This window comes from Penicillium robsamsonii, assembly GCF_028829455.1.
Source record: "Penicillium robsamsonii strain IBT 29466 chromosome Unknown utg000002l_segment0_segment0, whole genome shotgun sequence".
Taxonomy (NCBI): domain Eukaryota; kingdom Fungi; phylum Ascomycota; class Eurotiomycetes; order Eurotiales; family Aspergillaceae; genus Penicillium; species Penicillium robsamsonii.
The window spans coordinates 3,060,307-3,088,056 of NW_026643220.1; the positions used below are offsets into that span (position 1 = coordinate 3,060,307).

Consider the following 27,750-nt stretch of genomic DNA (forward strand, 5'->3'; position numbering starts at 1 on the left):
GGTACATTTCCCATCATGACCAAAAATGCTACAAGTACCCTTCTTTTCCCCTCTGTTTCTCTCTAGTCTCGCTTTATCACTACAACCTCACTTCGTCACGAGCAAAATGCGTACTAGGGCATGACCTAACGTTGAAATACATGACTAATGTAATAGATTTTGGGGAGTATAGCAACAAATCAATCTAGTGGGTAGTGCTACTACGGTGGGAATCTGGTTATAGTCACACGTTATTTTCGACGAGTAGCCCTAGACTTTGACAAGTAGGCTTTAGACTTTTTTTCTTTTGGGCCCACGGCCTATCATAGGGGGCCTCTTAGGGGTCAACTCCTTAATATATATTTGACTCCTCCTTGCAAAACCAGTGGCTCGAAGTTCTTTCAAAATTACTCAATGATCGAGTGACTAACAAAAGCACAGGAGTCTCAATACCCTCGTCATATCCGCGAATCGTGTGAAACCCCAGAGAAAGTTTGACCTAGCAGCAAGCTGTACGGAGGAATCGACCTCTCCAACCAGCTCTATATTAAATCCTGTGTTATAATTATTATTCTCCAATTGCTTTGCATGGTATCGTAGAAGTCTGAGATTACCTTGAATCAATTATATTCTGAATCGATTACATTCCACCCTAACAATTCTCTAGAATAGATTGTCACCTGAGAAACTGGGCACGATTTACATAGTTACTTCTAAAAATAGGAAATCAACTTGGAAATACGTCAAGTGAGTTTCTCGTCGGCAGACTTCGTGGGCGGTTGAACTAGTATGTTGAGTTGACTCAGTCACCAACGGTAAAAGATCTCAATTTATCAATTCAGAAAGCGACATTGGAGTTTATCGTTACAAAGCTTATTCAATTGAGAACCTTCAAGGTGCAGCTAAATCAAAACCATGTGCATATAGAGACTAAGATGACCACTTGGCGTCTCTTTTCATTCTCAACCGATTTATTGTATCCGACAAGGAAGATACGTCCGAAAAAGAAGAAACGTTCGAGACGGGAGATACGGGAGATACTGGTGACTCCCCAACAAGCTCCATGGCTTCGTATCTTCTTTTCTCGCTCAGAGAGTTCGCACTCTCCATGAGCCTTTCCTTGATTCTTGCTGGTGCGGCTTTACAGTAGCGCTTGAGAGCGACAATAACAACCTTGAAGCCCGGGGAGTTGACATTCTCAAATTTGCAAATGCCCCGGTGATCTGCGGCGATACCACATCTGTCCGTTCCATCCAATATTGGTGCGGCACTCTCGCGATCCACGATATAGTCCATCGTATATTTCATATCGGTGCGCAACTGCTCCCATAGAAACATGATGTGATACCGTGACATCAATGGAGAGAAGTCCTCGGCGAGGTTTTGAATTGTTTCGGAGTCATCCTCGATTCCAGTAACTAGACTTGTTTCGAAGCGAGCGACTCTTTTAGGAACAATGAAGGACGCTAGCTTGTGGATGGTGCCGAGCTGGCGTGCTTTGCTGGAGCCATAGTGGGGAGTGCCAAAAAACAAAATGCCGTAAGTGCATGTATAAATCATGTGAAGTCGAGCACTCTTCGCTGACGTGCGACCTTGGGATAAAGTGAGGGCTCTTTTGACTATAATACCCCCTAAAGAATGACATATGAAAATGATGGGTCTCTCGGTAGCATCCTCGAACTAGGCACGGTCAGCTGAAAAAATTCCTTGTCTCTCAGATCCAAAGCACATGAAGTTAAAACCAAGCTGAAATATTGACAAAAAATCATTGTGATGGAAATGTTCCATCATTTGTTACTTGTAACTTGGAGGCACACTCCATCCCAGTCCAAGGCAGCCATGGCAGCCATGGCAGCACGGTTTGAAAATAAAATCCAGCAACGAATTTCCCTTACAGTGTAAATCACTGCTTACCTCTCTGTCATTTTGAAGCTCCTCGATAAGTGTCCCTGCATGCTGTAGGATTCGGTCTGAGCTTGTTGCCTTACCGCCCAAAGAATTTGTGTTGGCCGTATACCCCCAGGACAGGACCCGGGCATTCTTGATGTAGTTGGGAAGAAGATCGCTAGGCCAGCACACTTTTGAAGCTTCGTGAGTCCATGTTCGCCGAGCGTCACCTTGCAGACCATGAACAGCGACGATACTATTCGAACCAAATGGTCAGCTAGTATTACAATTTGTCTAGAGGCCAGCACATACTCAATATCTATAGGGTGTTCGCTAGGTCTGAATAGTTCAATAATGCCATTATGGAGGGAACCCGTTCGAGGCATGCTCAAAGGTATAATAAGACTTGGCAGAAAGGACGGTTGGGGTTTGGTTATAAGATCTTCCCTCGAGGCAATCTCCGCTGTACTTTTGTCGATCGAGGGGTTTTTAGAACAAGTAATGATCGTCACCAAAGCCAGATCAGCCAATGCATTTGTTTCGATTGTTTTCGCCTATTTGCTATCTGTCTATAAATAGTTCCGTCCCGCATCTAATCAAAACACGGCGCATAATTCGGTATACATTTGTTGAAACATACGTAGTCTCACCTGGCGCGCTTGAGAAATTATAGAAGCTCAGCCGTGTCGGATTTTAGGCATCCGAGGTGCATACAGATAGGGTCTGTAAGTAAGTTTCATCTTAAGGGCAAAGGGTTGATCTATGTTTTAGTGTATATTCACTTGAATTGACGAGCCGCCCGTCTAGCTCCAATCCTCAATCATTATTTAGGATCTGTCTGGTTTGAGTTTTTAAACCGAGTTTGTTTCAATGAATTCTCGGCTCGTTTGATAGCATGATGAAACTATGGAATCTAGCGTGTCAATGACACCTTGCAACCCTCACCTAATGATAGCACTAATGTCACCTTCTGCCTCTGCTGAGAGATCTTTTCAATTCCTTCCGTCTGATGGGTGGACCAACCAGTCCACGTACGTTGTTGGAGCTTTGTGGATATTAGGTGAATACCGGAATACTCTTGCAGAATTCGAGCTGTAGTATAAGATGCTTCAATAAGAGCGAATTCCTCTACGCGGGCAAGAAAATTAGCATTTTATCGACAGATATAAAATCGAAGTTCACTTACGTCCTAGGCAGATTCGAGGACCCCCACTAAAGGGTAAATAGCCCCATGTTTTGGTATATTCGGGCAAATCTTCGTCCCAGCGTTCTGGGCGAAAATCTTCCGCATCCTCTCCATATAAGTCCTTTCGGCGATGCATCGAGTACACACAGAATGCTACATTCTCGCCTTTACGTATGAGCACGGGTGAGGTGCCGTCGGGACCACCACCCGTGGGGAGGAAGGTTGTTCTTCGTGCAGTCCGCGTGTTGACGGGCACGGAGGGATAAAGTCGAAGGGCTATTAGCAACCATTTCATCAGCCACGATACAATTTAAACTTCATAAAAGCCGGAAGGCGGGACTTACTTTCTTTCAAAACCTTTGCAAGGTAAGTCATTTTGTTGATGTCTTGTCGATCGATCTCTGTCCTAGATCCCACCACTGAGGTAATTTCTGCTTTCAGCTTAGCTAGAACATGAGGATGCTGGGCTAGAAGAAAGCTAGAATTAAATGAAGGCAGTTAGAAAATATTTGAACATGACCCATAGAAAAGAGGATCTTCGCTCACAATGCCCAACTTAGAAGGCACGCAGTTGTGTCTCTGCCAGCGAGCAACATATTGACCAGTTGGGCTCGCAGAGCTTTCCTGTCGCTTGAATGCTTTGGGTCCTTTGCAATAGCATCGAAAAACAAGTAACGGTCATTCTTTGCTGTGTCATCCTCGGACTTTTGATTTCGCTCCTCGATAATTCCATCCACAAACTCATGCACAGCAGCACACGAGCGTTGGAATTTCCGACCACCGATCAACCAGTACAGGTCCAACAGACGAAACCGCTGAATAACGTAGTTTTGAGCAACGTCAAATTCATTCGCGAATTTTGCCCCTCGTGAGTTATCAGCCTCTTTAAGGCTATCAACAGACTTCCCAAAAAGAAGCTCCGTAGTCGTGTCCAGAGTGAGATTAAAGAACAATGGTTGAAGATCGATTTCGCCCTCATTGGCGCGTATGTGATCGAGCAGGTTGTCGACATGGGGTCGGAAAATGTCCATATCTCGGTATTGCTGCTTTGTGAACTGTGGACGAAGGAGATCTCGAGAATGCTTCCAGGAAGCTCCTTCCTGAGTAAAAATGCCGTCTCCAAGCAGAGGGAAAAAAATCTGACGACGAAGTCCAAAGTTGAAATCTTTTTGAAATAATCAGTTCTTTGGTTTTTGCACATTGAATCGAGAGCTCAAGAAGGTGGTGGCTTCTTACCATCAAGTTTAGAACTCATCATGGCCTCTAAATTCTTTGGCTCGGTCGTTCCATACGCGATTGTACCTAAGAACTTTTGTTCTAACGTCGTACCAACATCCGTAAAATGGAAATTAAACAAATCCATCAGCCTTTGTTCATAATCAGCTGTCCAAATTTGGATCAGACGATCAATCCCCAGCGGCCACCAATTTCGAAGTCTCGGAGCCCGACCACAACCATGCTGGGCACCGAAATTCTGATCTGACTATGAGTAAAGACATGTCAGTTTTATCAGTATTATCACGATTTAATCTCATAAGCAAAGTCCAACAAACCTTGTACAAGGCATGAGCTTTTATGCTTTGATATACAAGCCACAATATGATGCCCCCAAAGAGTATTGATAGAATAAGTGGTGACATTCCAATGAGTCCCCGTCGGAAATGTTGGTAACTTTTATAAAACAAAATACAAAGAGAGCGGTCGTGTCATAAAAATGAAACTATTCTAAATGGCCGAATTAAGGGATTGAATCAAGTGCTCGGGGGTTAGGGCCTTTTTAGGCCCCTCCGGGGCTAGACAAGGGTATTCTGCGCTCTCAGCGTGATGCATTGGCGCCGTGTGATGCGGGCCGCATTAACCGAGATGCGAGCACATCCGCGTATCAGGATGCAGATTGGCTAGTCCGGTCGAGCCTATAAATCAGCTTCAGTCTGTTAAGGCTAACTATCCTTGGCTTAGTTTGGCCCTGTCCCTAGGTAGTTTGTGTACTTATGTGCACTACCGACTAGCATTAGCTATTTTGAAACAGAGAGTCAAACTAGTGAGTCCGTTTAACCCATTTTTCTGTTGGCCAAGACACCCCCTCTTCTCGATCGGCGACATGTTTATCACATATATGCTTTTTTCCCTATATACTTGTCATAATCTTTGACTTTCCGTGCGTTTGTGAGATCCTACTAATAATTTCCAAACACGGTGGTCTCAATGACCGTAGAAACAATTTTCCCGGTATCCACTGACGGGAAGTGGGACGATCTATGTGTCGAGTAAGCTTTCAAACGCCGACTATCGCGAATGAACCTCGCTAATTGAGCAGTATCGTTGCCGTTCATGGGTTAGATGAAAATGGAAAGACGGCTTGGATTCATCCCAGCAATAGATGTTTTTGGTTGCGCGACCTGCTCCCTAACGAAGGGTTCAAGGCTCGTATCTTCACTGTAAATTACAAAGCCGATGCTACCTCGTTCTTCAGTAGCAGTTCGGCCGATCGGATATCGCATCATGCTCAAACTCTTGTGGAAGAGCTTAACGCCGAAAGAGAGCATGATGATTCCGTACAGCGACCGATAATTTTCCTGTGCCATGGTCTTGGTGGCTTGATTGTTAAGAAAGCCCTTATCTACGCATCTACTTGCACTTCAGCGAAGATGACGCACCTGCATTCTGTTTTTACTTCTACTTTCGGCTTGATATTCTTTGGTACTCCTCATGAAGGTATAGAGAAGGCTAGGTGGTCTCTTCTAGCAAAGGGGTTGAAGGGTGTTCTCAAGGATCGAAACCATCTCATCGCATCTATGGAGAAGGGATCGGAAACTCTCCAGACCATCTCCCAGCAATTCTCTCCTCTTCTAAAGAATTTCTACGTTCACAACTTCTGGGAAGAACTTCAGACATCGCGGTCCATTGGCTCAGGACATATTGTCAGTTACTCTTCAGCGGCCCCTCCATGGGATGATACTGGGCGCTCTGGACTTCCTGCAACCCATTCACAGATGTGCAAATTTAGTGACTGTGAGCAGTCTGGCTACAAGTCAACATGTGGGATCCTCCACAGGTTTATTAAACTAGCGGGCCCATTAATAGCTTCGCGACACCGGGAATCCCATTCCTTTCTTGCTGCGCGAAGGGCACATGAAGCCACGGAGATTCTGGCATTCGACATACATCACGACAACAAACCTGTCAGTTTCAAATTCAAGCCCGCCGCAGACTCTCAAAATCAACATTTCCTCGTTCCACTCGCCGTAAGTGATAATTACACAGGAAGAGAGAGGCTTGCCCAAGGTCTCCAAGAAAGGCTACTGGCGCCTAATATACGCCAAAAGCGCTTTGTGTTGTACGGTATGGGGGGATCTGGAAAGACTCAGTTCTGCTTGAAATTCGCTTCAGATAATCGAGACAAGTAAGATCGATTCCCTCACCCCAAGCGGATCGCTTGGAATAATTACGTTGAAAATGCTAATATATTGATCATTAGTTTCTGGGGGGTCTTTTGGGTTGATGCAAGTAGCCCGAAGGCTGCTGAGCAGGCCTTTTCGGGCCTTGCCCGTATTGGCAAAGTGGAGGAAAAGTTGGAGTCCGGCCTTTACTGGTTGTCAACGCAGGACATGCCTTGGCTATTGGTCATTGACAATGCAGATGATGCAGACTTTGACTACGCCAGATACTTTCCTATGGGTGCTAAGGGGCATATTTTAGTAACTTCCCGAAATCCTGACTGCAGAGTTCATGCAACTATTGGGTTTGAGGAGTTTGGAAACCTCGAGGAGGAAGATTCGATAACTCTACTTCTGAGGTCCGCCATCGTGGGCGACCTTCATGATTCAAACGCAAGAGCCACCGCTCGTCCCATTGTGCAAGCCTTGGGTTGTCTACCACTCGCTTTGATACAGGCAGGTGCCTCCATTCGCCAGAATATATGTTCCTTGGAAGACTACCTGAATGTTTTCAATTCCTATAAGAAGAAGGTTTTCCTCAGTGGGATCCAACAAGGCCAAGGGGCATATGCACATACGGTTTTCACGACATTCGAAGTCTCCTACAACAAAATACAAAGCCTCACAACAGATGAGGCCAAGGAAGCCATTGAGATACTCCACGTCATGGCATTTCTCCACTTTGATCAAATACCAGGCACGCTTTTTGAGAAGGCCTGGGAGGGTTTTCTTAGCCATGGACAACTTGATACTCTCAGCAGTCTCGTTGACAGGATGACACAAATGCTGGGAGATTTAGTTACGCTGTCAAGCGGATATGGAGGTTGGTTTACGAAGTTTGCCGAGGGACGGCTGCCTCGTATTTTCTCCCAGACTGAAAATGCCTGGGATAAACTCCGCTTCCGCAAGGCAATTCACCTACTTCGGTCGTATTCCTTGATTTTGCAGAATGTCAATCTCGGAAGCTATTCGATGCATCCAATGATTCAATGCTGGGCGCGAGAACGACTGCAAGGAAAAGCCCAAAAGATTTGGGGCAACATTGCATCTCGGATATTGGCTGAGTCGATCACTTCAATATCAGAAGACTCAGAAATCGTATACCGACGGTGTCTAGTGCCACATATAGATTCTTGTTTGAGGATTGACTACTGTGATTCCCGCAAAGGTCTAGAGTTCGACGACTCAAATATGGGTCAATTCGAGCGATTTGCCACTGTCTACGCGGAAGGAGGTCGATGGAACGATGCTGCCATCATACAAGAAAGAATTCTTCACACCCAGGGCGATTTACTAGGAAAAGACAGCATCGAGGCTCTAGATGCCATGGTGGTGCTTGCCCGGAGCTACTGGAACTCAAGTCAAGCAGGGAAAGCCTTAAAGCTTCAAACTTCAGTTTGGGATCTCAGCAAGGAAAAATTGGGCCCCTTTGACCCAAGGACGCTTCAGGCTATGGACAGCTTGAGTCGTACACTTTGGTTGTGCGGTTCTATCTCGAAAGCCGACATACTGGCACAACAATCATACGAGGGATTGGCGCAAATAATGGGGCCGGACCATCCCTACACGCTCAGTGCTATGCATAGCTTTGGCCGAACCCGTTTGCATCTATTAGACCCGAAGAAAGCACAGGAACTACTTCTGCGAGCATGGGAAGGGAGAGCGAAGCTGCTTGGCGGGACCCATCTGGACACCCTCGAGACAATGCAGGATCTTGGGATGACTTGCTTGGCACTAAAGGAGATTGACGAGGCTGAAAAGCTAGTATCATTTGTTCTTGATTGTAGGAAACGACTCCTCGGTAATGAACATGCTCATACTCTATGGTCCATCAACGATCTAGCCAAGGTATATTGCGCCCAAGGCTACCCGGAGGATGCAACAGTGCTATTGATTCCGACGCGAGAAATCGCCACGCGAACCCTGGGAGTAACTCACATTGGCACAACAATGACAATTTTTAATTTGTCGCGAGCATATCTACTTTCAAATCAATTTCACAAAGCGGAAATTATTCTAACTGAGCTCATTGAAACGGAGTCCAAGGCTTTAGGTCCAAAGCATCCAGACATCTTCTCGGCAAAGATGGAACTCGCAGAGGTTTTGATGAAAATGGGAAAGGTGCACAAATCAGAAGAGCAATCCCAAGAGGCAATTGAAGGGGTTTCCATACTATTTGGGCCTGAAAGCCCTCGCACAATTCAGGCAAAGGCGCGACAGGCTGCAATATGCAAATTGGGCGACAAGCCTAATCCTCCTATGATTTCCTCACGCAAAACTACCGAAGCTACCGAAGTCTAGCTCAGAGCAATATGAACATCTTGCCTTAAACTTTTTATTTTCATGATTGAGGCTTGACATCAATAACATTTCCACATTCGAAGGTATAATCAAGGTTGTCAGCGTTTTCCTCTACGCATTTTGTATGACAGACCGCTGGGGTAGTGGCCCGCTTATTCCCATCGGCTTCTCAATCAACGTTATCTGCCTTCTCTACCTCTCTGCCTACCTTGGTGTATCCGACTTATACGGTGAAGGGGTCCCCTCACCTACTGCGTGGGTCGCTATTGTGGCCATCTGTTTTTTTGCAGTCGGCTACGGATTTATATAGGTGCCTACTTTCTCTTTAATGACATCGGAGACATGCCCTACCCCAATTCGGGGAACAGTTATAAGCATTGCTTATGGCTATCAAAATTTGCTGAACTTCGGCATCACTAGGAATTTCCTCAATGTGACTAATAGCATGCATGCCTTTGGTCCCTTTTGCTGCAGGATATTCAGGTGTAGAATAGTGATGCTCAGGGTATTTAGGTGAACGGGCTAAAAAGACTAAAGAGTAGGGCGGTAAGAGGGATGTCCCAATGATACAAAAAGAATAAAAAACATACAACAGTGAGGATTCGCTGGTGGTCACCCACCCAACTACTAACTCACCGGCGTGTGGCTTAAGTACGGCTGAGCGGACGGGAAGCCCTGTTTTCCACACCCTATGGTCGTATGTGCTTGATATAGCTCTGGAGAGGATGATATAGTAGAGACAGGTGGTACGCTATTGACAGGGTGAAGGTGAGAATAATAGGGCAATATTATTGTAGTGTTACTGCCACTGTGACGTGCTAGTTCGGTTAACAAGAAAGAGTGCATTCAACTAGAAAAGCAAAGATAGGGAAAAAAAGAAAGAAGAAGCAAGTGGTAAATCCCAGAGGATCTTATAGCAGAAGCCCAGCAAGACAAACTCTTTCCTAATTAGGAAGTATGCTGTTACCCGAATAGGAATAGTAGCAACCCGAGAACAAAGAAACAAAGGAAATAAGCAAAACATGTGATCACATAGATCGTGACAGCTATTACTACAGTAGTATTAAATTTGGCGTAGTATTTCAGTTTAAGCAAAGAGATATTTAATTACTTTCAGTTATATAGACCGAAACTAACTCTTCTACACGTCTTCCCTAGATCCGCTGAGTCTGGCTCAATATGGGGAGGGAAAAATGCGTTTTTCTCTGCCAGAAACTCCAGGGCCCCTGCCGTTTCAATCCAGCAGAAACATTAGGATCTCTGTGTGGTCGGATGGCCGCCTCGAGTGGACTTCCGCATTCCGCTGGAGCGTCACAGTTAGGAAGCCCGTCAGACTCAGAAACCCAGTCAGAGTTAGAAATTATGGGGCTTGGTGAGTTAAGGGACCAAAGTCAGGCAGGAGAGAGTTAAATTGGAAAGGAAGCAAAGCTCCCAACTATCTACATATGAACTAGTGATGACCCAAGGCGTGCACACCAAAAAAGTGTCTGCGAATTTTGTAAGATTATAAGATTTTGATAAGCCTGGAGTCGATACTGACCAATGCAATCCACAAGCGAGTGGGTGTTATAGCTGTCGAAGGACGTTGACGGAAAAACCGACGGGCACCAATCACCATGGACAAGATCGGCGAATTACAGCAGAATAGCGAAATATGAAGTCACGACAAGCTTATGGGCTGTCAGGGGGAAATGACATACCATGTGACGATAATAAAATTATCAACAGATCCTTACGTGCGGGAGAGAAAGATGGAAAAAACCCCGATTTATAACCACCTGGGCAATCGGTTATGAGTAAACGCGTTTTAACGTTGCGCGACCACGAGCAAGGCAATATACAGGTTAAGAAGTGCGAGAAATATGAAATAAACTCCCCCCTAACTAGACTCATGTTCTAGGAGGGCTTAGGAGCCGAAAAACATAAAGACCACCCCGCCTATCGTACTAGCCGCGAAAACCACAGTCAGAACGCCAGCTCCTGCTTTATCTGCCGTTGTGATAGGGGCCAACGGTGCAGGTCCCTCGCTTTCCCTATTACCAGCAGTCGGATCGCTGGTACCGTTTCCTCCCGTTGCCGTCGAGACTGGTTTCGAAGATGCGCCGAGGAATTTCACCATAACAGCGCTCATCATCTGACTACCACTGATTGCATTCTCCATTTGATTTTGTCCATCATATCCCCCGTACCAGCGGTTGCCACAAAGGTTTTTGCCGTCGCCAGTGCATGACTTTGCAGCACCCTCGGCAGAAACTTCGAGTCTTGGTATGATCTTCTCTGCAAGAGAAGGGATGATCAATGCAATATCTGCAAGCCACGACACTGTAAGGCCTTTGAAAAGCGGACCGTTTGCGTCTTTATAGCATTGCCCCACGGCTTCACACCGCCAGTCTGTGACCACGCCGCCGTGTTCGGGTAGGAAAAATGTAGTAAATAGTGAGTCCATTAGGTTGTTTGTGATATTCAACCATTTAGTGTCGTTCGTCTATGATGTTTGTTAGCATGTCAAAACAGGTTGTGATTGAGTGAAGGGAGGGATAAAAGAACAATACTTACATAGGCATACATATAAGCAGCACCAGAAAGATAGGTACCGTAGTTGTAGGTCCATCGGGTATGGTCAGGAAGACTGCAGCCATTGGGGCCCCCAGTGCCTTTGCTGACACTATCTGCCACTGCCCAGGTTTTATTGTTGACCAGATTTACCGATGTAGACCAGTCCCAGACTTTCTCGGCCCACGTAGCATACTTCTCCTTTTGGGTAAACCAAGCGATACGTGCCGCAAGCATGAAAAAACCACCGTTTGACACCGCGTTCTTCATGGTATAACCACTTTGCCAATTTTCCTTTTGCCAGCGCAGACCACCTCCACAGACAGTCGTCTCCCATCCTCTCCCATCTGGCGCTATCTGGCTATTGAAAACGCCCTGCGCAAGGGTGAGCCAGGTGTCGCCAGTTGGACGATTGGGGAAATTATATTCCGCTGCGGTGATCGCTGCGAGACCCCAGAACATTTGATCGTCATTTCCCTATAGAACGGTCAGAATGGTGACTACATCTCTTAAAATTGATACGTACTACGCCGATCGCCCACGAAGGTATGTAGTCTCCCCCCGCACCTCCCTGATGTTGCATCCCGATGCTGACTTGCTCGTTATAGGTTGTGTCGTTTGTAGCATGCCAATAATTGAGACATGCCAGGAACAAAGCAGCTCCTGTCCACCAGGATCTTGAGATGAAACCTGGGTTGTCTGTTCCATTTTCTTTATACCATGTCATCATGTTGTAGGCGGCAGTATTCCCGGCGTCTTTGATCGATTCTACTCATTGAAAAAAAAAACAATATAATTAGCAACTCAGCCTTTGGAATGATAGGAGAGTATATATCCCCGTGATTGAATCAATCTCTCACCCTCATTGTTAATATCCAGGTTGAGCGCGAAGACATGGCTGGTAAATGGTAGAACGTGCAAGGCCACTATGGCAATATGCCCCGCACCGAGGAACCTCATTGTCCCCAAGACACGTCGGTGCCGAGAGTAGCCAAGGGATCAAATTTCTTGGCCGGTGCTGTGTTAAAAACAAGAATTTTCTTGGAACCTGGAGAAGGAAATGTCAGCTTAGAAGCGAACGAGGCGTAGCATAAGTCAGCCGATCTCATTGGAGTACATATCTCTAAGCGGGACCACTGAAACGGGGCCAAATCCCCCTAGTGTTTGTTTGGACCATATGATTCGTTTACTAGTCAGTATACAGGGGGCCCCTTAGAGGCTCCTATCACGTCGCGTCCTGTCTTACCCCAAGCCTCCGAGTGTGCTCCCGGCAACGGTCGCGGAGCTGCGCAACCGTCACGATTTTTACATTCCCTTTCGTCCCTTTGCCCACTGTGAAAGCAAATACGATTCAAGGAAAATCCAGGGCGTAAGCTCTTCAGGACCATCGTGATACCCTGCCGGGCGTTCCGGTGGGCTCCACAACTGTCTCTGACAGTGTCTGCCAGCGCCAGCTCTGCCCTGGCTACGAAGAACATGACTAATCACATGGATGTGAATGGCATCCCTTTGATTTTGGTGAATACAAACATCCTACCTCGTATCTCCGTTTTCATGGTCCAAGGTCCACGTGTCTGACCTCGGCCCGTGACCCACGGCCCGGACGATCGATCTGGTCAACTCCCAACTAGGCAATTTTTAGCAAATCTACTTTTAGTAAAGAATGTCATGCAATGATATTCTAAGCAGCTATAGGACATCTAGTGAAGCAGTTTAGCCCCTCATAATTCTCCCCACTGCCGAAGACAATTCCAATCCTCCTTAGGCTTCACCATGATTCTAGGTTATATTGAAAGCATTTCCAACCGCTGTATCCAGTTTGCTGACCCCCCGCCAGTCTCTGCGGCTTTGACAAAAATATATCTACTGTAGCTGCTGGATCTAAAGCCATAGAAAACCCCAATATGTTCTGCTGACCAATTAGCTCACCTTCCCGTTCCTGTTTCTCTTTTTAATAAACAACTTGTACATCGCTCTACTTCTGCCTCTGTGCTTTTGAACGTGATTCCTCTCTGATCGCACATTGCCGAATGGAGGAAGCCAGTAAAATCAGCCCAAGTAAGTCCATATGGCTTTCATTTCCAACACGGAAAGGCCCATATTTTCATTTTCAGAAAGTCAGATCTAGGCTACGACTTCAGGCTCTGGGTAGTTAGCGAGATCTTGGTTAAGGGAGTCGCAGGAGTTGGCCGGGGTGGTCTCATGAATATAATGTTCATATCCAGGGTGTAGAGGTGGTGTATAGGATAAGTTTTGGGAATTTCCCAGGTGTTAGATAAGACTTACTACACCATATCCATGCCACTAGTACAATGGTATTTTCAGTGGTCCGGTGCACAGTTCTCCGGGTTAGACTGTATTGATTGGATAGCGCTGTTGGGTTGACTTAGTTGGGCTCAGCTTGCAATGAATATAACCGTCCTCGAACATGGATATGTGGATTGACTCGACCTACTTTTCTGAGGCACATGTAGTACTCATCGCACTATCTGATAATGCATTTGTTGTTGTATCTGCAGAGGCGAGAGTAGTGGCTACTAGGATAAATGGGAGGACGGATCTCAAGTAATGCATTTTGAGGAGATTTTATATATGAATGGGCATAATAGATGCGAATAGACATCTATGGGACGGATGAGAGTATAGATATAAACATAGTAAAACCCCCTGCTGCATTTCTATCAAAGACAACACATTCCACTCTTACTGTCTTCATATATATGGAGAAACTCATTTGAAATCGCACGAGGTCCTATGTAGGAATCCTTCTTGATTATGTCTATATAGGCCATAGTGCTATGAAAACATTAAAGACCAACCACGTCTATGCAAGAGAGGGCTGGTCAATTCGTTGCCATATAGGGGTGTGGCAAAAGGGCCTTGACATACTGCCAGCAACTAGGAGCTGGTAGGGGAAAATAAGAAGCTGTACGGAGAAATTCTAGCCATAGTGTTACATTCTTGACCACATGTGTACAATCTGGTGCGTTCTTCGGCTAGGGTCTTGGGTCTAGATAGACGCGCCAATAGGGAGAATTCCAGAATGTGGAGGATCGGCGGGTACCTGCAGGTTAGTCTGTTTCATTGGGACAGTAGGCGGTTTCGCATAGCAGATGGTGGGATTGTCTAGAATTGAATACTATTGGTAGGAAAGGAAAAGCGAACAGCAAGGTTATTGCTCTTGTATAATGTAGATAATACTTTAACCACCAAAAGAGTCGTTCCTACAAATCAAAGCAATTTTACAACTGGAATATAAAACATTGTCTATGATCAATAATTCATTGTAGTTTTACCCAAAAGATAATCCACAAGGCTTACTCAGAGTAAGCCAAGGTGGGCGTATTTACATCCAAGCTACCGGAAGACAGCCCTTACAGACCCTTGGCCTGCTTGGCCTCGGCCAGAGCCTCCTTGAGCGCCGCCAAGGCATTGTCGATATCACCACGCTTGGAATCAGTGACACTGACACCCATGTGGCCGAAACGGATGTACTTGGAAGCAATCTCCTTGTGCAGGCCAGCTGCAAAGATGACACCACGCTTAAGCAGACCAGGCAGGACATCAGGCGGGGACAGACCCTCAGGCAGGTACAGAGCAGTCATACCATGAGCCTGGCATTCAGGGCGAGAAGCGAGCTGTTTGAGACCAAGCTCGGCAGCAGCAGCCTTGACCTTATCCGAGACCTCGGTGTGGATAGCGAAGCGGCCGGGGACATCAACGGTGATCTGCTGGAGGGTGGTGTGCAGGGCGTGAACGAGCTGGGTGGGCGGTGTGGCGAAGTAAGAGGGCTTGTTGTTCTCATAGTTCTTCATGATGGGAAGCCAGTTGGCGATGGAGGCGTAGTAAGCGCCGGGAGGGGTCTTGCGCGACTGGGAGGCCTGGATGGCACGTCCGGATGTCATGACGATGCTGAGGCCGGGCGGGCAGCCGATGGCCTTCTGCGAAGCTGTGATGACGGCATCGAGGTCCCACTCGTCGAATGCGATCTCCTCAGAGCCAACGCTGCACACGCCGTCCACGATCACGAGGGTATCTGGGCTGACGCGGCGAACCAATTGTGCCACGCCCTTGACATCCGAGAGCACACCGGTTGAGGTGTCGACGTGTGTGAGGGTGATGAGCTTGTATGACTTCTCCTTCAGGGCTTGCTCCACTTCCTCGAGCGAGGAGCGATCGCCGATGGGCGCCTTGAGGTGCGTCACGTTGGCACCGTATGTCTCAAGGCACTGACCGAAGGAGTCGCCGAAGTAGCCGGTGTTGAGAACGAGGGCGTTCTCGCCACGCTCGATCAGGTTGGCAGAGACAAGATCCCAACCCAGTGTGCCGCTTCCGGAGATGATGAAGGGCTGCGCGGTGGGGTTGGTGGATTGGAAGAGCTTGCGGACGAGAGTCAGGGTCTCGCCGAAGACCTTGACGAAGCCGGGAGCGACATGGCTCTCACTGAGGGGGTTAGCTGGTTGTGGTGATATGTATTGTGACCTGGACAACTCACGCATAGTGGGACATGGACTGGAGGACGGCATCGTCGAATTCGATGGGTCCTGGGATCAGGAGGGTATTGTGTGGGGCTTGAGCAGACATAGTGGGATTTTGTTCTGGAAGAGAGGCAGGAGGAATGGAGCGATCAATGGGTTTATATTCGACGTCGTCAGGGAATAGTGAATCTCTCTCGGTCGAGAAAGGGGTGTTGAGGTCAGGTAGTGGGAGGCGCTGGTCCAGGTGTCTGGAAATCAGGCTCAGACGCTCCGTAGATTTGGACGCCAGCTTTCCGATTGCGGCGCGCCGCGGGGTATTTCGCGTGAAAGGCGATTTGGATTTCCCGAGGGTAAGGAACTTCGGGGATCGCCGCCGAGTGGATTGGCCGAGATACCGATTGGGATTCGATGATTTGTTGACTCGGATAAGGGAACCGAGAGCATGTGAGAGTGGGATGGGGAGGTATTTATAAATTGAGTCACTTGTCTCTGAAGGTGTTTTTCTTTGGGGGTTTGACTTGGGGTTTGACGGAGAAATGAAGGCCGGGCGGATCCTACCGACCTCCCCAACAGTCTGCGTCCTACGCTGTACACTGTACGTATGATTCTATACGTGTGTTCTATTGACTTGTGGATATTAATATCTGGGGTATTCTGTAGGGTTGTCATTTTATATCATTCTATTAGCAATTGGATTGTATATCTATGTCTATGTACGGTTGACGTATGTTGGAGATGGGAGTATCCAAATACTAGACCTCTTTCCTTTGCATACTATCTCAACAATTTTGTATATCTCAATGCCGATGTCTGCCCGGCAATTAGTATTCCATTCAACCGCCGAACCCCAATATAGTATACCCCCTCCTGCCGGTGACCTCCGCAAAAGGGCTAGGAAACCTTCGAAGGGTCGTGGGGTAGAATACATATGCATGGATTGGACTCATCAACCCGAAAAGGATTTGGACGTCGGCCTGAAGAGCCAATGCGATACAAAAAGGATGATGGCTTCATAAAATAGACAGCGCTAGCCGCATTCAGATATAAAATAGGGCTTAGGGCATTGCTTAGTTGCTCTTCCCCGCGAAGCTCCATCAGGCTGAAGCCAACAGGCGTTGTTTCTTTCTGGCTTGCTCCAAATTCCGATCCTCGTGGATGGACCATTGACCTCCATTTACCCCACACGCACCTTCCAGGATGACCGCCCGTTTGGTCTTGGTCATTGGTGACCTGTTCATCCCTGACCGAGCTCCTGTAAGCTGTCCTCAGCTCAGCTTCACTATCTCCGCTAACACATCATTTAGGATCTTCCAACCAAGGTCCGTCTTTCTTCTGTGCTATACTTCTCTTCCAACCCGCTGACCACTGTCGGTCGATTCTAGTTCCGCAAACTCTTGACCCCCGGCAAGATTGGCCAGACCCTATGTCTGGGCAACCTGACTGACCGCGAGACCTATGATTTCCTCCGCGAGGTAGCCCCGGACCTGCAGATGGTCAAGGGTGACTACGATGTCGACTCTCCCAATCTCCCTCTCTCCAAGATCGTGAACCATGGCAGTCTACGGATTGGTTTCACCCATGGCCACACCATAGTGCCACCCGCCGACGCCGACGCACTGCTTATCGCCGCCCGCCAGATGGATGTCGATGTCCTGCTGTGGGGTGGTACCCACCGTTTTGAGGCATTTGAGATGGAGGGCCGATTCTTTATCAACCCGGGGAGCGCAACGGGTGCCATGAGCTCGGGCTTCTGGCCAGATGGCGAGGAGCCTACACCGAGTTTCTGCCTGATGGACGTGAGTTGCCCTGGTGGTGTTGGAAAATAGTATACATGCTGACCCTGAACAGATCCAAGGTGATGTCCTTGTGTTGTACGTCTATCAACTAAAGACCGATGCCAATGGGGTAGAAAATGTGGCTGTTGAGAAGGTCTCCTTCCGCAAGAACCACCCCCCGGCTTCATGATGCTGTCCTTATGCCTATTGCCCTTCCTTCCTCCGTGTAAATAATTGCCTTGACGTTCGCCTGATCATGTTTTTCTCTTTCCTTTCGCCTTGCTGCAGATCCCATGCTTTTTTTCAATTTGATACATGATACCTTGAATCGAGTCATTTCCTCAACCTCGTCTATGATGTTGTTATCTATTCCTACAGGCTGAATTGCTCGCTCTGATTCACTTTATTTCCCTCAAAACACTACCCACCTGATAGAATTGCATTTTTCCTTTCAAAGAAAGAATATATAAGAAACCTCGATGATCTCAGGCTTCTATTCCAATATTTCTCCATGTTGGATCCTTCTTACAGTATATGTGCTGTATATGCTTATATTTTCCTACCTCGACGGCGAAGAATTTAAATTATGGAGAAATCATATACTTTTTTGTACACAAAATGTACCTAATTTCCAGAGCTTTTCTATAAAAGCTCGTGCTTAGTGAAACAATCCCCTGTGAACGCGTGAGGCGTGTATACACCGCCCGGCAGTATACCGCCATTTCATCGCAGGCGGAAATGGCGCTATTCCCGAAATAGAAAGCCTCTCATTGCCAAATCCTCAGAACTTCAATTCTCTGCCGCCTAGAGGTCTTGAACAGAGGGTTTTGTTAACTCGTACAAATCATCTGGGCAGTTCCCAACTTCAAGCAGCTCAATCCCTTCGATTTTATTTACCAAATTTGACGCGCAAAGATTAAACCGACCCTCGGAGAGCTCTGACTTACTACCCTCATCGGCATCTCCGGCGCTTTCACCCTTCGAATACCCCCAACCGGACACTTTTCTTTCTTTTACCGACAAGATGGCTGCTGAAGGCCAGGAGATTCCAGAGGAGATCAAGGGGGAGCAGATTCCACCCCAGGAAGATGGTGCAGATGACGAGGTAGGTGTGCTCGGGGTTGTACCGTTGCACTGAAAGCAATTCCACTCTTTGTTTAAGCTCTTTGGGTCATTTCTTTGATATCCACGTCGCGTACTTTCCTCCATATACAAGGCACCCCCCGCTAATATGATTGATCTCTAGGAAGAGATTGCGGCCATGAAGCGACGAGTGGCCGAGATGGAATCCGAGGCCGCTAAGCTGCGCGAGATGCAAGCCGACCTTGACCAGCAAACCGAAAGCTTGCAAGAAAACAAGGAAGATATTGATGCGCGTAGCATCTTCGTCGGCAATGTCGACTACGGTTCCTCACCGGAGGAGATCCAGGCTCACTTCCAGAGCTGTGGTTCCATCAACCGGGTTACCATCTTGCTGGACAAGTTCTCTGGCCAGCCCAAAGGGTGAGAAACTGAATGGAAGGAGAATATATAATGGATGTGTGCTGACAACGTGCTGCAGTTATGCCTACGTTGAATTTGCGGAACCCAGCCTGGTTGCTCAGGCTCTAGTGTTGAATGAGAGTGTCTTCCGCGGTCGCAACTTGAAGGTCAGTTTATAATTGCTGATCCTATTCTCCTCTACACTCGCTGATGTCGAATAACAGGTTGTTCCCAAGCGTACCAACCTGCCTGGTATGCACCGTGGCCGTGGCCGTGGCCGGGGAGGCTTCCCCCGTGGTCGTGGCTTCCCTCGTGGTGGTGGATACCGTGGTGGTGCTAGCTTCCGGGGTCGGGGACGTGGTTTCTCGCCCTACTAAGTGTCTTTTGAGGATGCTCCTGGAAATCCCAGGATCTGGTGTCCAATTTCAGGACCATCCTCCCTCATTTTCTCTAGTGGTGGCTTTGGAGTTGTGGGATCTGTGCTGTACAATAATTTCCGGGCAGATAATTAGCAAAAAAATAAGAGTTAAGATTTAGCTATTGACTTTGTATTTGATGTGATTAGATTGATATAGCAAGATTATGCAGGTATTATACCTTTATAGTACCTAATCACATCCCAATGGAGGTATATAAAGGCGTATAGGGATATATCTGAATATGGTTGCCTAAAAATGGCCTTTTGCTGTGTGCTATTGCCGTGATAGCTGGGCATAGCTGTGATATTTCCCTATTAATATCAAATTGCCACTTTACCCGCCCACACCCGCTATATTTCTCTATTACGTATGACTAGGAAACTTGGAAAAAAAAAAAGGAAATTAATTCTATGATACAATTTGTTATAGTAAAAATAAGAAAGAAATTAAATCTAAATCTTGTGCTCAGCCCCAGGAAGTACTGACCGGGTATCTCGTACATAGTCAATACGTAGTCCGAGTACCTGCGCCATACAAACCCGGGCGGACCTAACGCCTAACCCTTCCTTTCTCTTTCTCCTCTTCCAACACCCACCCAACTCGCAAAGTCACCAACCTATCCACTCTTTCCAGGCTTTGACCTGGGCGAACTCGGTTTGGTATTTCTCCCTCCTTGTGAATGTGCGCGCCCGCGCTGTTCTTTGGTGATTGATCGGCTGTAAATCATGGCGTCCAATCTCCCAGCGTAAGTCGAAGTCCTATCTAACACCCATTCCGATCTGGATCTTCAGATCATCGCTGACATATGAATTGCAGCCAGCCAAATCTCCGGGTCACGAGTAAGAGCTGTCATTCAAATCGAGTTTGGACTCTGCGGGGTTCCGCATCCCGTATAAGACTGACCTCTGTTCTCTATAGTTATCGCGGCTGACGGCTTGTACAAACGCGATGTCTTCCGTATGCTATATCTCCAGAGTTTATCGGGTACTGCGGGGGTTGAAGCTGACCATCTCTAGGATTCCCCGATCCATTCGCCGTGGCTACTGTTGGAGGAGAGCAAACACATACAACTTCTGTAATCAAGAAGACCCTGAATCCCTATTGGAATGAGCCATTCGATCTGTACGTGATACCGTGATATTCCCCCGCTGTCAGGGGCAAAAATATGGTGGATTCCGTTAACCATCTTTATAGGAGAGTCAACGAAGACAGCATTCTTGCGATCCAGATCTTCGATCAGAAGAAATTCAAGAAGAAGGACCAGGGTTTCCTCGGAGTCATCAATGTTCGCATTGGCGATGTCATCGACTTGTCGATGGGTGGTGATGGTACGTCCGAAGAACGCCGATCGCGAGTCATAGAAACGTGGACTGAGCTGACGGCCATGTGCCCCCCACAGAAATGCTCACTCGGGATCTGAAAAAATCGAATGATAACCTCGTGGTGCACGGAAAATTGATCATTAACCTATCGTCCAACCTTACCACCCCGCATCCAAACCAGAATGGATCCCAGCGTCAACAGGCTCAGACAGCGACTTCCAGCGGCCTTGTGCCCCAGGTTGCAGCATCAACAGCTCAAACGCAGGCTGGCCCGAGCACTCTCGATACGTCCTCTGCCGCATTATCAAGTTCATCATTGAGCCAGCGCACCCCAACCACCGCTCCACCGGCTGGCGCTCCTCCCCCGATGAATGGCGCCCCGACCAACCCCCCTGGACCCGGGGCTCCCTCCCGCGCCAATCTCAGCTCCTTTGAGGACAGCCAAGGTCGACTCCCTGCCGGATATGAACGACGCGAAGACAACTTGGGACGGACATATTACGTCGACCATAACACGCGCACCACGACATGGTCACGACCAGCGGCCAACTACAACGAGCATGCCCAGCGTTCGCAGCGCGAAGCCAACATGCAGCTTGAACGTCGCGCCCATCAGAGCCGAATGCTTCCTGAAGATCGAACCGGCGCCAATTCACCCAACCTGCCAGATGCCCAGCAGATACCGACACCACCGCCCGGGCCTAATGCAGGAACCTCTCTCGCAACTGGAGCCCCCGCCGGGTCCAACGCCGCCGCGATCTCCATGATGGCAACGGGAGCCACCACTGCAGGTACAGGGGAGCTTCCACCAGGCTGGGAACGACGAGTGACGCCCGAGGGACGGCCCTACTTCGTGGACCACAACACGCGCACAACGACATGGGTCGATCCTCGTCGCCAGCAGTATATCCGCATGTATGGTCAGGGACAGACCACAGGTGGCGCGAACAATACCACCATTCAACAGCAGCCCGTATCCCAATTGGGTCCTCTCCCCAGCGGCTGGGAGATGCGTCTTACCAACACTGCTCGAGTATATTTTGTTGACCACAACACCAAGACGACCACATGGGATGATCCGCGACTCCCCTCCTCCTTGGATCAGGGCGTGCCCCAGTATAAGCGTGACTTCCGCCGCAAGTTGATCTACTTCCGGTCCCAACCCGCGTTGCGCATTATGTCCGGACAGTGCCACGTTAAAGTTCGTCGTAATAACATCTTCGAGGATTCATATGCCGAGATTATGCGCCAGAGTGCATCCGATCTTAAGAAGCGCCTAATGATCAAGTTCGATGGCGAAGATGGTCTTGATTACGGTGGTCTTTCACGGTATGTTCTATCGTTATCTCCGGTGCCAACCAAGCCCTGCTAACTCCTTCAGTGAATTCTTCTTCCTCCTCTCCCACGAAATGTTCAATCCTTTCTACTGTCTCTTCGAATACTCTGCCCACGATAATTATACCTTGCAGATTAATCCCCACTCGGGCGTGAACCCCGAGCATCTCAATTACTTCAAGTTCATCGGCCGAGTGGTTGGTCTGGCTATCTTCCACCGTCGTTTCCTGGATTCCTTCTTCATTGGGGCCTTCTACAAGATGATGTTGCGGAAGAAGGTCAGTCTTCAAGATATGGAAGGTGTAGATGAGGATCTGCACCGCAATTTGGCATGGACACTGTAAGTTTGATACGCGCAATCTCATTTTGAGAAATCACATTAACACCACGGCAGGGATAATGACATTGACGGAATTGTGGAACTCACATTTTCGGTTGACGATGAGAAGTTTGGTGAGCGTCGCACTATTGATTTGATACCCGGTGGCCGGGATATTCCCGTCACCAACGAGAACAAACCTCAGTACATTGAGTGAGTACCTCCGCCTCTAGCCTGATGAAACCCCGCTAATCACATCGCAGGTTGGTTACGGAATGGAAGATCATGAAGCGAGTCGAGGAGCAGTTCGATGCCTTCATGTCCGGGTTCAACGAGCTTATTCCCCCCGATCTTGTCAACGTCTTCGACGAGCGCGAACTCGAGTTGCTCATCGGTGGTATCGCCGATATCGATGTCGAAGATTGGAAGAAGCACACCGACTACCGCGGCTACCAGGAGCAGGACGAGGTCATCCAGAACTTCTGGAAAATTGTCCGCACCTGGGATGCTGAGCAGAAGTCTCGTCTTCTCCAATTCACTACTGGTACCTCGCGTATCCCTGTCAACGGATTTAAGGATCTGCAGGGATCTGATGGTCCCAGACGGTTTACCATTGAGAAGTCTGGTGATCCTTCCGCGCTGCCCAAGTCGCATACTTGGTATGTATCCGATGCTAGTTCTTATATCTGATGTATCACAGCTAACCTTAATTTTTTCACAGCTTCAACCGTCTTGATCTCCCTCCGTACAAGACGCACGAAGCCCTCGAGCACAAAATGTCTATCGCGGTGGAGGAAACGCTTGGCTTTGGACAGGAATAGAGAGTCTGTTGCTGTTACCTCTTTTGCCTCTTCTACCTCTATTGTACCTGGATCTTTCTACCTCTCTCCCTCTTGCAGCGTGCAATGTAGGGTTTATTCCCTCTCCTGTTCTGGATTCTTGGTCTTGTTTGTTAAATGTAACCCACTACTCACGAAGCTCTCGTTTTTTTTTTACCAGCCAACCAAACCAACTTTCAATTTTTGACTCTCTGCACCAGATTAGGATAGGATCTAGGGCTGGAACATTAAGGTCAAGTCCATTCCGTTCCTCTTCTCCGACTGTCCTTTTTCTTGTTCTTGTTCTCCTCTTATTGGAGAGGGAACCCGGCATATTTCCTTTTCCGCCTTGTCTGCATCCCCCACCGACTTGGCTATACATACCCATCTTACCTCTTACCACACTCGTTCTGTATTCATTATTATACGTAGCAAATAAAAGGAAATTCTTCGCTTGCTCTTACCCTGTTTATGCTGTTAAACCGCAGCATAGCAGTAACTAACTTTAGAGCCATCTGTTAGTTATGACGTTGCTTTACTCCTATTTATGCTGATTGGTCGTGTATTGCCCATGTTGTGATCAACGACCTACTAGTGTCGTATAAACGTAGATTGTAAGGTTAAAGTCTTAATGTCACTAAAGACTCTGACACCTTGAACACACAATACCTGGACTAATCAGGAAGAATATTGGGCCGTATTTTCCCAAAAGGTCACGATATCAATGCCAGTGGTTGACAAAGTAGGTTGCCAATTCTCCTTGATGGACCGCAGTGCAGTCCGGTACTTTCTAAGGTCTTGTTGATGTGTGTCCGTTACAAAAAGCTGTACATACATGTAGGTATGTACACAGTAACTTTAGAGCAGAGATCAGTCAAATAAATCAACGGAGAAATATGCATATAGATCCTACATTTCCCAGTTTCACCGATCCAAATATCTAGATATCCTTGCAGGGTGTAAGAATCTCCATTAAGATCCCCCATAGGAAATACTGGAATTGGATCCTAGCGGTATACTGCTCTGCAGTGGCATGCTGTTAGTGCATGATCGTCTGCTACTAGGTTCCATTTCCGTCCAGCATTTCCTTTTTTTTCTCTTTTCCTTCCCTTTTTTTTTTGTCGCCGTTCGTTTCAAGCATGCTACATTGTTTTTTTACCTTGGGCATACCCGGCGGGTTCTTTATGCTATACATATCATGTGCAGCAGGTGCTGAAGTATCTACAGCACTGCTTTGGGTGACGTCTTGTGGATTCCTCTAAGGATTGTCACGCATCACTTGGCCACTGAAGTTGTTCTAGAGTCGCGTGTCTCCCTTGTTTCCTCCCTCCTATTATCTTATTGCCTCTCCTGCCTTTTTCTCAAATGTCAACCTCCGCCTATACATAGAAAGAGCCTTAGCAGCTAGGAGCTCCCAGGGACATGCCACTTATAGCATTGCTATTAACATTTATAGGGTGCATACGTTCCTAGAGTTGCCTTCACAAAATAGTTTATCAACTTTTCTGTCAACCTTGTATTGTGAATTTTCAACAATATCCATCTTCCCGCTTGACAGAGCTACACTTGGATTAAATCTCTATCTCTTGAATTATCGGAACACAGTTTCATGATTCGACACATGTTAGAGCTCGCTCAACTAGTACTCCCAAAAGCTTTTGACTAAGGTGTAATTTTACCTAGTTAGCTCTTACATGTAACTTTTAAGTGCAGGACTTCATCTCCATTACGAAACTGAAATCAGACTATCTTGATTCGAATCATACCGTCCGGAGTAAGATAATACTAGTTTGAGACCCTCGGCTTGATACAGTAACAGTAGCACACACACACACACTTTCTCTCTCAACCTTGTCCCCAAAATCATCGAAAAAATCAAACATTCATACCAGCAGCGACAAGCGACAATCCAACAAGCAGGAAAACGTGCACTCCAGTTGCTCCAGCGCCACCTTCCTCATCTCCAGAGCTTGCAGAGGCACTTTCAGAGGCACTTGCGGATGCACTCACAGAAGCACTAGCCGTCTCGGCTGGTCCATCGCAGTGCCAGTGGTCGTTATGCGGCTCACAGCCAACAGACTCGGTAGGACTAGGCATTGTGGGAGTGGCATTGGCAGTAGAGCTCACTTCATGAGTACTGGTGTTCACTTCGATCTCGCTTTCTGTTGATGTAACCGAAACAGACGTTGAGGCTGGGCCGTCACAGTGCCTGCATAGAAAAGTGTTACTAAACACTTCAAGTAATAGACACAGCATTTGGGATAGAACAAACCAATGGTCTCCATGTGGCTCACAGCCAACTGAAACAGTAGGAGATGGACCCGGATCCTGGGCTAAGACTCCGGATGAGATCGAAGTGATGATAGCAATGAAATAGGTGGATAATCTCATTTTGGCGAGGCTGTTCAAGGACTATGTAACGTATAACGAGGGGAGATGTTCTAAAATCAGGGCTCTGTCGCACCGGGTACCTGGCTTTATACCTGCCATTCCGCCGACATAGTGGTACTCGCGAGGCCAAGAAAAGTGGGAAGTCTTGGTGCCCCAAAGGTTCTCAGCTTGGCGGCGGATGTCTCGTCGTATTGGGCAATTTATGCATTGGCCTCCGACTGGATGGTCTTATGTGGGTAAAGGCTTTTTGTTAATGACCGCTATGCCTTCTCTTGGATATATCTTGGCTACCTTGGGCCAATGTCCCTGCCGATCCCAACTTGCCAAGAGTGTTGATACTTTATTCTCCGAGTAATACAATTCCCTTTGTAGAAATTGCGAACCCAGGAAAAAATACCTATTTTTCTCCATGTAGCTAAATTATGCGGGTATTATTTAATGTCTTGTGTTGGCTCAGTAAAGACGCAGATGGCTCGAAGCCCTGTTCGTTTCTCGGTTGAATTCGGATGAAACTCTAGTTACAAACAGATACTTTGTTTTTAATAAAAGGGAGCACATTACGAAATGATTCCCGTTCCTCTTCTAGCGCTTAACAGCCTCCCAATATTGCGCCTGATATGCATTCTTATTCAACCCCCGCCCATTCCGACCATATGCCACCTCCAACCCTCGCACTGGCAAGTCAGGCAATGTTATATTTCCAATTGTGGGGTCTGTCTCCTGGAATTCAAACCCCATGCTGGCACTTAACGCTACAATCTCGTCCAGTGATAACTGCACAAATGGCGCAGTGCCATACAGCAAAGGTCCTAAGTTCACCCAACGACCACCAGGACGAAGTAGTCTATGTATAGTCTCAAGGTATGAGACTAGGTTCCGCGCGGTATCGATGAAGAACAAGGTCACGATTATATCGTACTGGCCTGTGTGTTCTGTGAATACCGTAGTGAAATCTCCCTCTACGAGTAAGACAGATGATGGGTGGATAACTTCGTTCGGAAAGGTAACGGAGCGTTGAAGATCGTCAGTCGTTGCGTGGTGAGACCACCAGCCGATGTACGGGTGAAATGGTACACTGTTTGGGGTGGAGAGACTGGATACATAACGGTATGCCAGATTCATGTATGTTGACCATTCATTCATAGTGACATCAAAGCCTAACATGTCTCGAATCAACCAACGAAATTCTCCCAGATATGAAAGTATGTACTCACCTCCAAGTCTGTTGACTTCATGCGCCAGTCGTCCCAATCCCGATCCAGGCAATAACACTCGCAAGGGTCTGTCTTTCGTACGTGGGGTCTGGGCGAGCGATTTTAAGATACATCCAAAGGATTGTTGACGCTCTTCATGGCCCTCATCTGCCCAGTCACGTACAAAATGATTCATTCCCTGGGAGACGCTAGTCCTATCAACAGACCGCTGCTGACTTTCACTTTCTTTGATGAATTCATCCAGCTCAGATTGACTGATATTGTAGAACAAAAGACCGTAATCAACAATAGATCTGGCGAGTTTTCCGTTTGTCTCGAGTAGATGTTCTATTGTGTTGAGTTTACGCGTGTAGTAGATGGTTGACTCGAGCAACTTGGCCAGTTAGCCAAACATGCTTAATTGCAAAACGAGAGAACGAAATACCATACCGTTCGCTGACGCTTGAGGACATTCTTATAAAGATTCCTCCATCGATTCACCTCAGCTAGGTTTTTGTCTTTGTAGCAAGTATACCCATGCAGGGCAGTTAACAACCGATGTCGAGGGTGAGCAGAGTTCCATTTCCCACTAGATCGCTGAAGATCTTGAAGTAGACGAGTGTGCTCTTCATTGTGTGTAGACAATGGCACTGGATAGTGAAAAGTAGCAGGAGTGTACGCTTCAACGTTGTGGGAGATGCCCTACAGGACGTTAGTCCTGAGTAGATAGTGTCGGTTTCATGTTGATCTGACCTCAATCCACGGTGAGAAGTGAATGGCAAATTCCACCCATGCTATGCATGTGAATACGAGGAACAGCTCACGTAGCATATTTTCGGTATTATAGAATTAAAAAAACGCGACTGGGCGGAAAC

General features: G+C 47.4%; 10 protein-coding genes across 10 annotated transcripts; 4 read left to right on the top strand and 6 right to left on the bottom strand.

The window, feature by feature from the left end:
- Positions 1 to 1,020: 1,020 nt before the first annotated feature.
- On the bottom strand, positions 1,021 to 2,252 carry N7447_004411 (Cytochrome P450; the record flags this gene model as incomplete). Its single annotated transcript, XM_057228686.1, has 3 exons — positions 1,021 to 1,659; positions 1,894 to 2,122; positions 2,179 to 2,252. Coding segments are annotated over 3 exons (942 nt in total), but the record flags the coding sequence as incomplete, so codon positions are not given.
- Positions 2,253 to 2,779: 527 nt separating this feature from the next.
- On the bottom strand, positions 2,780 to 4,307 carry N7447_004412 (cytochrome P450; the record flags this gene model as incomplete). Its single annotated transcript, XM_057228687.1, has 5 exons — positions 2,780 to 2,994; positions 3,053 to 3,328; positions 3,397 to 3,530; positions 3,599 to 4,217; positions 4,289 to 4,307. 5 exons carry the CDS (start codon positions 4,305 to 4,307, stop codon positions 2,780 to 2,782), a joined length of 1,263 nt encoding a protein of 420 aa, XP_057088028.1.
- Positions 4,308 to 5,257: 950 nt separating this feature from the next.
- On the top strand, positions 5,258 to 8,790 carry N7447_004413 (uncharacterized protein; the record flags this gene model as incomplete). Its single annotated transcript, XM_057228688.1, has 3 exons — positions 5,258 to 5,319; positions 5,370 to 6,455; positions 6,531 to 8,790. 3 exons carry the CDS (start codon positions 5,258 to 5,260, stop codon positions 8,788 to 8,790), a joined length of 3,408 nt encoding a protein of 1,135 aa, XP_057088029.1.
- Positions 8,791 to 10,696: 1,906 nt separating this feature from the next.
- Positions 10,697 to 12,303, bottom strand: N7447_004414 (glycoside hydrolase family 76 protein; the record flags this gene model as incomplete). The annotated part of the gene is made up of 4 exons (XM_057228689.1): positions 10,697 to 11,275; positions 11,347 to 11,820; positions 11,870 to 12,111; positions 12,204 to 12,303. 4 exons carry the CDS (start codon positions 12,301 to 12,303, stop codon positions 10,697 to 10,699), a joined length of 1,395 nt encoding a protein of 464 aa, XP_057088030.1.
- A 2,414-nt stretch (positions 12,304 to 14,717) lies between these two features.
- Positions 14,718 to 15,927, bottom strand: N7447_004415 (alanine--glyoxylate transaminase; the record flags this gene model as incomplete). The annotated part of the gene is made up of 2 exons (XM_057228690.1): positions 14,718 to 15,786; positions 15,839 to 15,927. The coding sequence occupies 2 exons, from the start codon at positions 15,925 to 15,927 to the stop codon at positions 14,718 to 14,720; spliced, it is 1,158 nt and encodes a 385-aa protein (XP_057088031.1).
- Positions 15,928 to 17,018: 1,091 nt separating this feature from the next.
- Positions 17,019 to 17,786, top strand: N7447_004416 (vacuolar protein sorting-associated protein 29; the record flags this gene model as incomplete). The annotated part of the gene is made up of 4 exons (XM_057228691.1): positions 17,019 to 17,075; positions 17,126 to 17,140; positions 17,204 to 17,617; positions 17,670 to 17,786. The coding sequence occupies 4 exons, from the start codon at positions 17,019 to 17,021 to the stop codon at positions 17,784 to 17,786; spliced, it is 603 nt and encodes a 200-aa protein (XP_057088032.1).
- An 834-nt stretch (positions 17,787 to 18,620) lies between these two features.
- On the top strand, positions 18,621 to 19,455 carry N7447_004417 (polyadenylate-binding protein; the record flags this gene model as incomplete). The annotated part of the gene is made up of 4 exons (XM_057228692.1): positions 18,621 to 18,701; positions 18,843 to 19,099; positions 19,158 to 19,245; positions 19,303 to 19,455. 4 exons carry the CDS (start codon positions 18,621 to 18,623, stop codon positions 19,453 to 19,455), a joined length of 579 nt encoding a protein of 192 aa, XP_057088033.1.
- A 767-nt stretch (positions 19,456 to 20,222) lies between these two features.
- On the top strand, positions 20,223 to 23,294 carry N7447_004418 (NEDD4 family E3 ubiquitin-protein ligase; the record flags this gene model as incomplete). Its single annotated transcript, XM_057228693.1, has 10 exons — positions 20,223 to 20,242; positions 20,314 to 20,336; positions 20,416 to 20,454; positions 20,514 to 20,619; positions 20,692 to 20,825; positions 20,897 to 22,148; positions 22,201 to 22,494; positions 22,549 to 22,686; positions 22,737 to 23,132; positions 23,195 to 23,294. The coding sequence occupies 10 exons, from the start codon at positions 20,223 to 20,225 to the stop codon at positions 23,292 to 23,294; spliced, it is 2,502 nt and encodes an 833-aa protein (XP_057088034.1).
- A 1,872-nt stretch (positions 23,295 to 25,166) lies between these two features.
- N7447_004419 (uncharacterized protein) lies at positions 25,167 to 25,682 on the bottom strand (the record flags this gene model as incomplete). Its single annotated transcript, XM_057228694.1, has 2 exons — positions 25,167 to 25,500; positions 25,564 to 25,682. The coding sequence occupies 2 exons, from the start codon at positions 25,680 to 25,682 to the stop codon at positions 25,167 to 25,169; spliced, it is 453 nt and encodes a 150-aa protein (XP_057088035.1).
- A 582-nt stretch (positions 25,683 to 26,264) lies between these two features.
- On the bottom strand, positions 26,265 to 27,706 carry N7447_004420 (uncharacterized protein; the record flags this gene model as incomplete). Its single annotated transcript, XM_057228695.1, has 4 exons — positions 26,265 to 26,839; positions 26,897 to 27,269; positions 27,326 to 27,577; positions 27,629 to 27,706. 4 exons carry the CDS (start codon positions 27,704 to 27,706, stop codon positions 26,265 to 26,267), a joined length of 1,278 nt encoding a protein of 425 aa, XP_057088036.1.
- Between the last annotated feature and the right edge of the window lie 44 nt (positions 27,707 to 27,750).